The 14,142-nt window shown below is 43.0% G+C and overlaps 1 protein-coding gene across 3 annotated transcripts in view; it reads right to left on the bottom strand.

Annotated features, from left to right (window-relative positions):
* The window catches only part of VAPB (VAMP associated protein B and C), a 39,788-nt gene extending 27,778 nt beyond the window's left edge, over positions 1-12,010 (bottom strand). For all 3 annotated transcript variants that reach the window (XR_008734078.1, XR_008734079.1, XM_055721607.1), the window contains exon 1: positions 11,719-12,010. Coding sequence is in view for 1 of the 3 variants with exons in the window: in XM_055721607.1 (XP_055577582.1) it covers positions 11,719-11,776 (58 nt within the window). In the remaining 2 variants the exon portion in view is untranslated. The remainder of the gene's footprint in view (positions 1-11,718) is intronic.
* Between the last annotated feature and the right edge of the window lie 2,132 nt (positions 12,011-14,142).

Genomic DNA, 14,142 nt, shown 5'->3' with positions numbered 1-14,142 from the left:
TTAAGGCACGTGCTTAATTTTTTTGTGCTTAAATCTAATGCAAATTCTCATATGTGTAAAACCAGGCATCCCCTGAAAAATTCAGTGAACTGGTGCTTTTCAGAGCAAAGGCACTACTGGCAGGAGCACTTGATAGAATCGTAATCATGTTAAACTGGCAACCGCTGATCAACAAGATTAACAAAAATTCTCATCAAGCTGCCCATGTTATTCCTAGAATGTTTCAGATGCGCTTTCATCACTTTCGCTCAACAACTTTTGCCACCCCAACTCAGCCCCACAGACACATATCCAAAAGCAAGGTAATTGGAAACAGGCAGAAATACAGGCAGAGCTTCTAGTGAGACAACCCCTTTTGTACTTCTTTTGTTGAAAGCAACAATAGGAGTGGAAGGATGTATTTCACCATGGTTTAATCCCATTGATGTGTCAGATGAAAGTCATTAATCACCTGACATATTAATCAGCCACAGAAAAGTAACCAAGGTATCTTTAATAAGGGAGATGGTGAAAAGCAGTAGAAGGGAAATTTAAACTGTTTTGTGGCTATTCTCAAGAGCCCAAATCCTACATGTTGATATGCCCCGACTAGTAGATGTCCACATGGAGCAGTAATTCATCCAGCAAAAGAGCTACATTGACCCTGCATGTGTGAGTGGAGAGGGTGGGGGTTGAACATGATACTTCAGGCTCCCTTCACCATCACACACACCATGCTGGCTCCTGCTCCCACGGCGTGAAGTGTCCCCCCACCAGCTCAGTCAGCCCCTCACACTGGGGGTGCACCTTGCCCTGCTCTACCATGTACGAACCTGCCGCAGTCCTACGTGACAGTGTAAAAGCACCACTAACAAAACAACCACCACTCAAGAACACAGTCATCTCTCTATCTGAGTATTTCAGCCTTTCTACTTATAACTTTTCTTATCATCATACCTGAGTTGTTTCTCAGTTCCTTTACTGTGCTTCTGATAGTAACCAAATGATTTCATTTTATATCCACAATTTCTCCGATTTTATTTCTGGGGGTGTCTTATCAGCAGTAGAGAGAGACAGTCAAAATAAAAATGCTAGCGATGAGCAAGAGGTTCAGTAACAGGTGTAGGCTTGACTTACCGTACACTGCTTTTTGAAGTTATATATAAAGTTTATGACCTTTGAAGATACACACTAAAATGAAAAAAGCAGAAATGTCAAGCAAGACATCTTGAGCTATCAGCCAGGTGCCTGCAAATCAAGAACACCCAAGATCCAATCAAACTCTCCCACCATCTTACTTGTCTTTAGACAAATCACTTAAAGGCTTGATCTTCTGCTATTAAGAGCCTTAAGAGTTGACAGCAGCTCCACAACAGAGGCAGGTTTGGACCCTTACAGTTTTCCTCTCTGTGAAGTCAGGAGAATACTTATCTAATTACAGAGAATCTTGTGAAGATTAGTGTTTTAAAAAGTACTGTATGCCAAGTTTTAATCATCATCATCATCTGGCTCTGGAGACATTCATAATTAAGTGAGCATCCACAACTTTTGAAATCAAAGAAATCAAAGAAAGAGAAACAAGAAGCATCATGTTGCATAAACATCTGCTTTCACAAGTAATACACTGAGAGGACCCAACAACCCACAACCCCAAATTTGGTAATTATTTTAAAGAAAAACTTAGGCCACTCTTAATGCTTCTATAAACCACTCACAAACCTTTCAATCTCAGCTCAGATTTCAAATGGAAGTAGCCAGAAAACCCCACCCCTGTGGAATCAATTCCTTTACTCTTACCATGACTGTCCTCACCCTAAAGGGCCCTTGAAGCAAAGTGACAGGAGGGAAGTGGTCACTTCCACTTCTGCTGTGTCAAACAGTAGAAGCCCTGATGAAAAAACATTTAAAAATAGATGTGCCATGCAAATCATTCCCCTTGCAATAGATGATGCATTAATTTTTTTAAGATGTATGCAATCAATAAAATTATCTAAGAGAAAAAAAAGCGTAGGAAAACAAGAAAATTACATGATACAGATGCCAAAGGTGGAGCAAGATTGGCAGTAAATTATTCCATTTGGATGGATTAATCTCTGTCCTCCTCTGGCCTATTTTGGCACAAACTCTTTTTCCCAGAGCATGCCTCATGCTGAATAGGGGAACAACAAAAACCCCCAAACCTCAAAACAACAACAACAACAAAAAAAACCCAAAACCCAAATATGAGACTGAAGACTATTCTCAGGGTATCTACTAGTATGTAACTTTTGTCCTTTTATTCCTCAGAGGATCACTAACAGTTTGACTTCACAGTTGTAAGAAACGAGAGGCCACACATAAGCATGCCAAGAAACATGAAAGAATATGTCCTTCAAATAATTTTGGTAGAGTGCCATTTGTTTTTTCCAACTGGTCTCTACAGAGTTTTATTACACCCAAACATTACTTACAGCAATCTTCAGCAACAAAACCGCACAACATACAATATTTTCTCTACATCCTAAACTTAAAACAGATTTCTGCACACAATTCATAAACAAGAGACTAATAGCAGAGCTGGCTAGCTTTTAGAGGCATATCTCTGTTTCAACTATGCTTTCATATTCTTTCAGAACCGAATGCCAAACATATCGTATTACTTTGTTCACTCACAAATATCACATGTACCAACTCTCTCCAGGTATGAAAACAGCTCAGAAAATAGCAGCATACTATCTTTTGACAGCGCAATAGTAGCTACACCTCTTTTGATAAGCACGGCATGGCAAAATGTAACAGTAAGACAACGACTCGCCCTATGTGGCTAGAAGCCTCATTCATGGGGGCTGCTGGGTGGGTATTGAAAGGGTGCAGAACCAAAGCACAGCCCCCCAGGGAGAAGGGGGGATGCAACTTCGAGAGTGGAGCCTAGCATGATGATGGCCTGACGTGCAAGCTGCCCTGGCAAAACCAGTGCTGAAGACAGAAGTCAATGTAGAGTCAATCTCCCTGGAAGAAGCATCGTGATTTTAACCACCGTCCCAAACTACACTTTTTATTGTACTTCTTGAGAAGTCATTTTTCCTGGACTGATGTATTACATCACTAATCTCCATTTCAAATGAACAGTAAAATGGTAGGGAAAGAGCATCTTAACTGCTCAAATTTTATGTTCATATATACTCCTCAAACAGACAAATTTAATGTGCAATTTAAACAGCAACTGAGCAAATATTTTAAGTGCAAAACTATGCATAAATTGGAAATACCAGAAGAAACAAGCAAAACCAGAGGGTTTGGGATGCCCAATAAGTAGCTGCTTTTCTAGTAAGTTTAAAAAAAAAATTACAGGCAGTGAGATACTAACTATAGCTACAAATAAGAAAGGAATCCTGAATTTAGCAAGATACATTTCTGAGGAGCCACTTGAAAACTAATCTATTAACTGTGCTCTCAGGATCAAAGGAAAGAAAGTAAAACACCAAACCAAAACCAAATCAGAAATTTAGTCAGAAGCAGCGAGAAAACATCAGGAAAAAAATACCTGACAGCTTACACTGTCTGGCACAGAACAAGATAGAGATGTGAAGTTGCATCCTCCAAACCTAATAAACCTCTGTAAGTGTTATCTGCACCACCGTATGACGTCAGTAAGTATAGTGTAAAAACAGCTATACACCCACCCCCCACCCCCAAAAAAAATCATCTTACTGCCGTTACACTTTTGCTCCTAGTCTGGTAAAAATGTAGGAAGGTCAGAAGACAAGACCTTGCAAACCAGGGGAAATTACGCACACAAGTATTTTGAGAAGAAGAAGATGCAAATATATTGTTAATTCACATACAGCAAGCAGCAGCAGTTGCAAATATAAACAGGCAACAGCGGCAGTCCAAACATGAAACTGCATATGGGAGAGCTGAACTTCTGCTTGTGTGAAACATTAGAACCACCAGTTAAGGATGAAGTAACTGGTTAGATAAAAAGGAGCAGTCATAAAAAGTTAAATTATTTATTTTTTAAGAAGAATTACATAGGTATTTGACATGCCTTCTACAAGCACAACTAACTTGAATTAGGTCTTTGAAATTGTTTGCAAAAACATAAGATTTGGCTCCATAGCAAGCCCCACACCTACATGATTTTATAATTTGCATCATAAGTAACTGGATCACCAGGCAAACCTCCCCCTTGTCTATTTTTTCCACCCCTGGTGGAAACCAACCAAGAAAACAGGATTAAATTTAGAACGATAAAATCTTTAATCCACAGCACCATGGAATGAGGGGCTTCGTTTACAGCTCTGAGAACTAGACACTAAAGGAGTTTTTTAGTAAAGAGATTATTTTCATAAAGTATTTATAATAATGTTGGATAAAGTACTGCAGGCAGCAGCAGTACCCAATTTGTACAAATGTTTTTGAGGCCAGAAAAAGTTGAAGCAAGCAATTTTCAAAACAACTTTAGTACAGAAAGGACAGAGTTGGTCAACTCTCAGACTGGATTGTCTTGCTAGTGTAAACACTCAATCACTTCAATCGATGTACATTTTAATCCTGCACTGAATTAAACATGGCAATGGTGATTCCCTTTGCATACATTTTCAATGACAGCACGACTGTGACAGCTGTTCCAGACTGATGGCACAATCCCTCTTTACAGAAGGTTGCCTAGCAGGCCAAGCTTTAAATTCAACAACATCCCAGACATCTCAGAAAATATCCTATATGCCTCTACAGACACCTGAGTCTACAAAGCATGTATGAAAGGAATTATATATTGAATAAATATTGGCTCAAATGCCAAAGGAAGAGACTTGGCATGAGTCTGGCCTCTAGTTTAGGTAAACAGGTATTTTAATATTTAAATATTCATGTATGTATGTAGAATAGGCTTTCCTTCTGCCTCTGGTCATCACACAGGAAGACAATTAAAGGAGGCCTCAGTTTACTTCTGGTAAGAACTATGACACCAGTGTCAGAGTTTCCTATGCAGAGAAGAGAGAGGTCTAACTAGAAAAAGAGTTCCTAACTGGGAAAGAGTCCCATACCTAACAAATCAGTGAGGATTTACTTGGAGTACAAGAAAAAACAAACAAAAAACAACACCCCAAAAAAACCCTGGCTCGCAGTAGCACGATCATAATGTTAAAGATCATGTTCCCTACCAATACAATGGTGAAATTTAAGTCTGAAACAACAGCTGTTACCACAAGCAAAACTGTGGCAAACATCATCAAGAAAGCTTTCAAAGCCAACCAACTACACTGACAGAAAAAGCAAAAAGGCTGTTATTGTACCAACTACAAAATGCATTCGGTAGTTATTAGCTGTTCCCAGCAGGGAGCAAACATAAGACCAATATGGTAACAAGATAGTAGAAAATGAGTGTGACTGCAAGATGTGGGCAGAATTAGCAAGGGTCATTTGACTCCTGCATTGTCTCCAGCTAGGCAGAAAGCTATGTTTAGAGGTACTCCAAAAGCAAGAAACAAGACAAACCCTCAGTCACCCAGTTTTCTGCAAAAATTGCATTATAATATACGTAGAAGGTGCTCATTTGATTCAAAATTCATTTGATGCACTCAATACCTTCCAGAGCTGGGTGCATACAACAAATTAAGCTTCTTTTAAAACCGGGTATTTGTTCATAGATGTAAGCTGACCTGAGCTCATAAAGTTGGATCATTCACTATGGTGATGATGCCTTTTTTCCAGCTGAGTTTCAAAACAGATCTGACAATCTATTTAAAGTCTGTAATTTTTACCATCCTAATTCCAAATTATAGTGCAATTAAACAAAAATCAGCCTTGTATTTAAAGGTAGCTAACATATTTTAAAAGAAACAAAGCACTGCGTGACTACTGGTAAGTTTTTAATTTATAAAACTTATGAAGTGAGGAAAAAGGCAATCGTCATTTCATTTCCACTGAGAAAGAACTATCAGAAACTCCTGTGCAAACTTCTACTCCACATTCCTCTTTCACAGGTGCTAAGACATTGCACATGGCATGCAGGGTGGCAGTTGATAAATAGTTTACTCCTAAGCTTTCATGTGAGCCTGCACCCACTACGATACATTACCTGTGTCTTTATTTTGACATGACAGCCACGCTCCTAGGACTTAAGCCAGCCACCCCTTACCTTACATTTACTTAAGTATTTTCAATATAATTTGTAATCAAATATATTTTCTGAAGTGATGAATAGAGGACACATCCCATCAACCAAATCAGACTGGCAGTCTGCCACTCTGATGAGCTTTAAATAACACACGTGACAAACTTTTTCATGTATCATTGCAATGCTTCCATAGCTCAAAGTGAGCTGAAAATTGATGCACAAACATGAGATTCCCAAGGAACAGGAAATTATGAATTGATGTGTTCCATCCCTTACAATAAAGACAAGCAGTCAATCATATTAAAACCACAAAATCCCACAAAACTAAGAAGTAACCACCAAGTAACAGTTGCTCATGCTGATTTTATCACTGCATTAGGACCTTCCTTGAAATAGTAATACTTTGATCCCATTAAAGCTCAGTACTTCAGCTGCAGTTCTGAAAATCTAGGCAGTACAAAATTATTCAGAAGTCCTTAACCCATAAGTCACATTGGCCAAAGCCTTCAAGCAGATTGTGAGATTTTTGGAAATATATCTTGAGACCTAAATACATTAATTAAATTTAACAGAAAATGCAGCTAAACCTCCCTGACTGCTTCACACATCTCAAGTAACTGTTATTTGGCTCTCTAATAATCCTATTCAAAGTTTCAAATTTCTGTTAGCCCACACGTGTACAATTCCTCCCCTCTTTCCCAGTGGACCTGTTAGTGTCATGTCTCTAGTGTACAGGACACCAGCAGATTAAGGAAGCTCAACAGAAGCACTATCTCCAACATATACTTTAACTTTCAAAAAAATGAGATGTCACAAGACACAATGCATCGCTATCTTGCTTTTATCTCCAGTTCTTCTCCTCCAAACACTGCTCTTTTAAAGTTAAGTCTATGCAAAGTGATGAAGTAATTAAAAAACGGTGCACATGAAATTAGAATAATTCAGCGAGATGCAGCAAGTCTGTACAACTATAATGAACACTTAATAGTTAGAATAAGCTATTGGTTTTAGCAAAGTTGCAAGAATAGCGAGCATAACATGAACTGTAAATATTTAAATGTCACCAGAAAATGACTAATTTTGTTTGATAATTGGGCTACATAATTAGATTTGTTTAGATTTAGGAAGCCTGCCTGTTATTTAAACATTATGTCCGCTTTTTAAGTGTCTGACTTGATAATCAAATTCAACTATGTGGACAGATGTGAAAGTTTACTCGTATTTAATGCAGTAACAATGATTTCACTAGGAATCAGGCTAGACAAAGTGAAGCACGGACTGATAAATTTTTCCAGCAGAAACGTAGACAGCCATTGACACAGCAGCTTTCAAAGAGTAAAGAAACCCTAGGACTGACTGCCATTATGCTGTGAACACCGGGAGGGCTTTCATAGTTTAAAGAAAACCGCATATAAATTTTCAGCTTAAAAGATATGTATTAATTACAAGTAACAGATAACTTCTCACAACACTGCCAGTATTTTACGTCCTTAAACACAGCCTGTTCCAGTGGCAGTGACTAGAAATCCCTACTTATCCAATACAGAACAAACCAGCACAGAGTCAAATCCCTCTGAATATCTTCAGTGCAGGAGTGCTTCAATCATTACAGACAGATCCTGACAGGGACAAAGATGGAATTATTAGTTTAGTTGCAATGTCTGACTAAGTCCTTAACTTCTCTTCTGAGACCTGACAACTGCAGGTTCAGTGAAGACTATAATCTTACACTCCAAACGTTACTGAACTGTTGGACTGAAGAGCCTTAGCCTAGCGCCTGGTAAGAACTGGATATTCATGTCAGACACAGGTTTTGCACACCTACACTGCAACGCACAGATCTGACTATAGTTTACACAGACTTTCCTGAAAGAGCTCAAACTTACCTTGTTCGGGAGCGGCAGCCACCTAACCACAGTAACGCAGGTTACACAGGCTGCATGGGACTGTGGCTGAACACTAAATGCTTCACTTGCAGCGCTGCAGATGCACTGTTGGACTGTGCAGATCTATAGGGACCGAGGCCACACCTTTGGACTGTAGCTCTGCTGCACCCAGGGGACACAGTCGAGCGAGTGACAGGTGACAGCTTGGAAACAACACTGCCAGGCCTCAGGCCAGGTCTGAATCAGTACTATTGGGACTGGAGAGTATTGGCTATTCTGGTTTATTGCTGTGCCCTCTGCAGAAAGCAAAGTTACACAGTGACATATTGCATACGTGCAGGTGCAAAATCACACACTGGGGACAGGAAACAGCATTTCCAACCGGCAGCAACTTGCACGGTTTTGCGAGGAATGAATCCCGCGTTTGGCAGTACTGCTATCTGCCACTTGGGGCGCACCGCAACAGAGTGCTGAGTCACAAGTCCAGCCTAACCTGTGGCAAACCTCTGAAAACATCGCTGAAATGTACCTCAGCCCACGCCACCTCCGGTTTTGTGCTTGTCCCCTACTAAATACCACTCCCGACACTCTGCATCTGCAAAAAATGCAGCAGCGTTTCACACACCTAAAATCCCAGGCAAGTTTCTAAAACTCTTTACATTTAAGAAAATTTTACTTGCTGACACTAAACAAATTATCTCTATTCCAGACAGGCACATTATGCTGAAATGACAGATCAGCCTCACTGGGTAGCCGCCCTATAAAAGGCACGAGGCAGTGCCCTGCAGCACTAGTGTGGCACTGTCATTAACAGCTGTACCAAAAAGCACCTAGCAAAAGGGGCCAGAACTGCACACCCTTGCCTAAGTCTAAATCTAGTAATTCCTGAAGTCAGAGCCTTGAACACTGCAATCTAACTAATTCTTGGCAGGTTATCGGATGTCATCTCCTAGATTAAAAAAATTAAAAGGGGAAAAAAAAAGATAAAGGAAATATAAATGTAAATGGTGTCGTATGTAACAACAACAGCCTTTTTTACAGCTCATTACCAACAAAGTCTGAGCAGTAAACCTAGCTTTCCCACCTAGGCTGCAAGTCTACATCAACCAAGATGTGGAGGAAGCCACTGGAAAGACAGTAAAGCTCCTATTTCACATGGCATCAAAGACCAGGGCAGGGAAACGGGCACCTCCGGCCACGTAATGGTGTCCTGCCTCCCACTGTTCACAGCTGCATTTCACACAGCACATGCTGATGCTATTTTGGAGCATGTGTGTTATGGTGTAGGAGACGTGAGGCGGGGAGGAAAGACACCCCCTGCTCATATTCACACGCTGCAAAAAAAAATATTCCAGAATGAAAAACTCCTTTGATATTTTTGCAAACAAGTCACAAACACAGTATTTTGAAACAGAGTACCAAACAAATCTAGGTTCACTGCAAACCAAGGGGCCGCAAAAGCTTCTTAAAAAAAGGTCTTTGATCCTTTACAAATGAAAGTGCTGGCTAAAGCAGGTTGGTGACAACCCCGTAGTGACTGGGACACATTACAGAAGAAATCCTTGCTTAGGTATCTTACTCCCCACATCATTTTGCAGACCTAATACTCCCCTCTAGATTTTGTATTTAAGAACTACAGAAAGCACTTTTAACAGCATCAGAGGCAACTCTTTTATGCTTTTTCCTATCTGTATACATTTTTATTTGATCCATTCCCAGTGTCTGTGGAACTTGGTTTGCAGTCCTACCTTACTGCCATTGCTGCCCTGCATGAAGCATCAGATCCTTCAGCACACACTAGCAGGGAAGCACAACCGTACCTGTTAGCAGCACTACTGACCTCTGTCAGTTTGCATCCACTTGTACAGGGCAAAGTAATGCTCTGGAAATAAATGCAACTATTTGCAAAGGTGAGAAAATCATTACTGCCATATTACCGGGCAATACGCCACCACAAAACCAGTAGGACAAGAAATGCTTAGGACAGAATTTACTTTGGTAATACTTCAAATTGGCCTTTCCTGAATGAAGGACAGCGGTCAGCACTGCTTGTTAGAAAGGACCGTAAGACAGAATTTATTGCCAAGGCGTATGAAGGCTATACACAGCATTAAGTCTGTTTGAACATCAATATTTAAACATACTTCTAAACTTAAGCCATTTAATAGCTGCAGTTAGTCAAGTAACATGTTTTAAGGAGTATATGCTGCTGGCTAAAGATTTGGCAACCAAAATCTATATGGTTAGTTGATTTAACTTCAACAGTTATTGATTATTTAGCCCAGAACCTCAACTGAAAAGACAGGCAGCCTGACAAATTATCTTTATTTCAACAAAACACAGAGCTTGGCTAGGTTTCTACCTATAATGAAGTGCAAAAAACCCCCGAAACCCTGAATCACAATTATGTCTCATTAGCAAGTCAGTACCAGTTATGGCCCCACTTTTTGCCCACCTGAGTTTGGATTCACTTGGTTTTTGAAAGCAGTATTACTCAGAACAAGAGCTGATTTTCATCTGATCATACTTAACATAAAGAACGTTAAAACAACAATAGTTTCCCTCTTAAGCATGTTTGATACTGCTGCCATAACAACATGCAAATACCTCAGCTTGCAACAAAGATACATTCATTCCACCCAGTGTTTATTACCATGGCTTTGATAACTCCACTTTATATTACTACTGCCAATATATTTACTAATAAAAACACATAAAGACTTCCCCTACATTTGAAAAGGTACATAAGAGCTTCTATAAGTATTATTTTTACTAGAAGCCAGTAAAGAAATCTGGTTTGTTTGGGTTTTTTTTTTTTTTTAAATGTGTATTTGCCAGATATTCAAATGAAGCTATAAAGCACCTCTGACTCTAGCAGCATAAATAAACTTGCTGAATGCTTATTTGTAATCCCAGAATATTGTATTACAGTAGTGCTGTCAGGCTACACGACAGGAATTCCAATGCTAGCGAAAATTCAAACCCATTCAAGATTTTTATTTAAAGAACGGACGGATTTTCGCGCACCCAGCGTATTCACGATTGATTTATCTAGATAGCTTGTCAAATTATAATAACAGGAGAAAGGCAGGAAGCGCTGGCCGGCGGCCCTGCGCCTTCCGCCCGGGCCCGGCCGAACCTCCCGCACCTCACGCCCGGCCTGACAGCGCGGGGAGGGCTCGGCAGCCCCCGCCGCAGGGCCGGGGTCTCGGCACCGCCGAGCGTCCGCACCTCCTCCCCTACCACCGCACCTCCGCGGAGGCCGAGGGCCGCTCCCGCCGCCTGGGATACCCACCCCCACCCCCGCCCGGGAGGCCCCGCGGGGCTCAGGGCGCTGTCCGCAGCCCTCCGCCCGCACCCCGCGGGGGAACGCGCCTGCCCGGGGCGCGCTGACCCGCTGCTGGCCGCAGAAGGCGGCGGCCCGGACGCCCCCCCCCTCCTCCCCTCAGGCCGCCCTCGGCCCTGCAGCAGCCGCCCGCGGCGCGGGTGGGGGCGGGTGGCGCAGCCGCGGCAGAGGCAGGCCCGGCGGAGACCCCCGCGGCAGCCTCAGGGGGCTTGGGGGGGCCTCCTCGCCCCGCGGCAGGCGGGGGAGCCCCGGCAGGGCGGGGGGCGGCGGCGGCGCTGAAGGACATTTTAGCGGCTGGTCATTTTAGCCCCGGCCCCCGGAAAATGGCTGCCGCTGGAGCGGGGCCTGCGAGCGGCCGCCGGCCTAGCGCGGGGAGGCGGCGGGGGGCGGCGACGGCCGCCTCGTACCTTTGAATTTGAGCTCGTGCTGCGGTTCGAGGCTGAGGACCTGCTCCGCTTTCGCCATGTTCCTCCTCCTCGGCGGTGGCGGCACCAGGCGGAGAGAGGAAGGGACGGGGAGGGAGGGGAAGGAAGGGGGGAGGGAGGGGAGGAGGGAAGGCGGGCGGGCAGGCGCCGGGGGTGGGCGCGCCCGGCTGCTCTATCCGGCCCCCGCCGAGCGGCCCCGGAGCGGCGAAGGGAGAAGCGCTGCGGGCGGCGGAGGGGGGCGGGCCTCGGGGTGCGGGCGGCGGCTCGGCGGCTCCCGGCGCGCACGCTGCCCGGGCACGGCCGCGGGGAGAGGGCGGGAGGCGGGCCGGGGGCGGGGTGATGCAGCACGGCGGGCCCAGAGAGAGGCTGCGGCTGACGTCTGCCGCCGGCACCGCCGCCCGCCTCCCGCCGCGGTGAGGGGGCCGGCCCGGCCCGGCCAGCCCTCGGCCCCCTGCGCGCCGCGGCCCGCACTGGCTGCCGGTAGGTGCCGGGCCGCGGGCCGGCTGCCTCCTTGGTAGGGTGCTCGGCCGGCTCCGAAGCTTCTCCCTACACCTGTAACCTCATGAGCGAGAAAGAGATCTCATTAATATTAATGAAGTCCAGTCACCACAGAAAATCACTGCTGGCAATAAATGCAGCACTTCGGCCCGCGGCGGGGAAGGAACGTTCTAGCCCCCGGACAGTCCCAGCAGCCCATACCAGGCTACAGGAAAGACCTAACTTTTTAAAAAATAAAGCCAGGATTTCAGATCATTTTAGTGATTTTAAGACACGCATACAACCTTAATTAAACTGTAATCAAAGTTTTGGGGCATTTGTTGTTTATTTTTTTTTGTCTTCAGGTTTTTCTTGTTTTGTTTTTACTCCAACTAGCATGACTTAAAATATCTTTAGAATTTACAGTTTGGTCTAATACGAAGTACTTCTAATACAAAGCACTGCTTTATTGGTAGCCTTAGGCCAGTGTAGTTACAACAGCAGCATACTGTCTTTTTCCCCTTCCCCTATTCTCAGGTTGTTTTAAACATTCTAAAGAGTCCCTAAGAATGTATAAAGCATCCTTGTAACCTGTCAGAGTCGGTGGTGGTGGTGTAACAACGAAGCAGGAGTTTAGGATGCCGATGTTACCAACAGAAACATATTGGTCTTAAAAACTGGTCATCTACATACACCAAAAAGTATTCATTAGACAACTAGACTTAATATATACAGTACCTTGGGAAGAGATGCCATTTGCACAGGTAAAAAGCAATTGTATTGGCATGAATCAGCTTCCAAAGAACAGCAAGCCAAGGCACAGTTATGCTGAGTAAGTCCTAATCAGCTAAGGAGTAAGAGGTCAATAAAAACATGGTGATAGCAAAACATTGTGAGAATTCATTTTAGCACACCAGTGCCATCTGTGCAATGCAGTGCACCTCACACAAGTTCTTTGTACCATGAATGCGATAAAAAATTTACTTCATCATTGCCAAACACACATAAGGTAGCTAAAAAGATCTGGAATTGGTAACAAAAGGGATTGTTTTCATTTCTGGCAATAAAAGCAGTGGCAAATGACTGATGTATGTTAAAATTAATACCACTAAAGGGGATGTGGACATTCAATGCTCTAAGCACATCTGCAGTATTTATACCACATCTCAACACTTCAGCTGCTCTTGTCCATGATAATCCCTGGTTTTCAGCGCATCTGCTTAACCGCCTCCAATCTCATTTTTTATGTCTTGTTCTGAGACTGCTTTCATTCCATGCCCAAACAAGTCAAACCCATTTATATGTTTAGTATAACTCTTGGTTTTGCATTAAAGCAAGTGAAACCTGCTAACTCCTTCTAACCAACACATCAGGACCAGTTTTTAAAACCTTCGGCAATACATGGCAACACACTCAAATGTACTGCTGTTCCTCCTTAAATTCCTTCTTTGTTGGAGGAAACATGGTCACAATGTCATGAAGGTGTGCATTTTCTTTTCAAGGTCCCCGTTATTCTACTTTGCTTGCTTAGATTTGGAGCCTAAGATGTTCTTGGCTTATTTTTGCTACTTGTGGGGGTTTAATTCATAGTATAAGCTACAGATTATGTCATAACATTTTACTAGATCTCAAATCAGGAGAGAATTTGAGTTCTTACAATTTGGAGTGGAGCTTTCTTTGGCCAATGTTCCAGAAAGGTTATTTTCTTTCACCTAATCTCAGGTTTTATTTTTACGAATGGATTCTCTCACTGAGCTAGGCATTCCAAGTCAGAAAAGACGAGCTTTATACATATCTGCAAGTTAATGGGAAACTAACGGTGAGGAATAAGACAGAGGAAACTTTATACAACATAGTCATACATAATAAAAAACCCTAAACTGTTCAATGTTGCTGCCCAGATCTTTCAGAGTTCTCCTTTTCCTGAAA

Source organism: Falco cherrug, chromosome 10 (genome assembly GCF_023634085.1).
Source record: "Falco cherrug isolate bFalChe1 chromosome 10, bFalChe1.pri, whole genome shotgun sequence".
Taxonomy (NCBI): Eukaryota; Metazoa; Chordata; class Aves; order Falconiformes; family Falconidae; genus Falco; species Falco cherrug.
The sequence above is the reverse complement of the archived record's forward strand: the minus strand, read 5'-3'. Positions and strand labels throughout refer to the sequence as shown.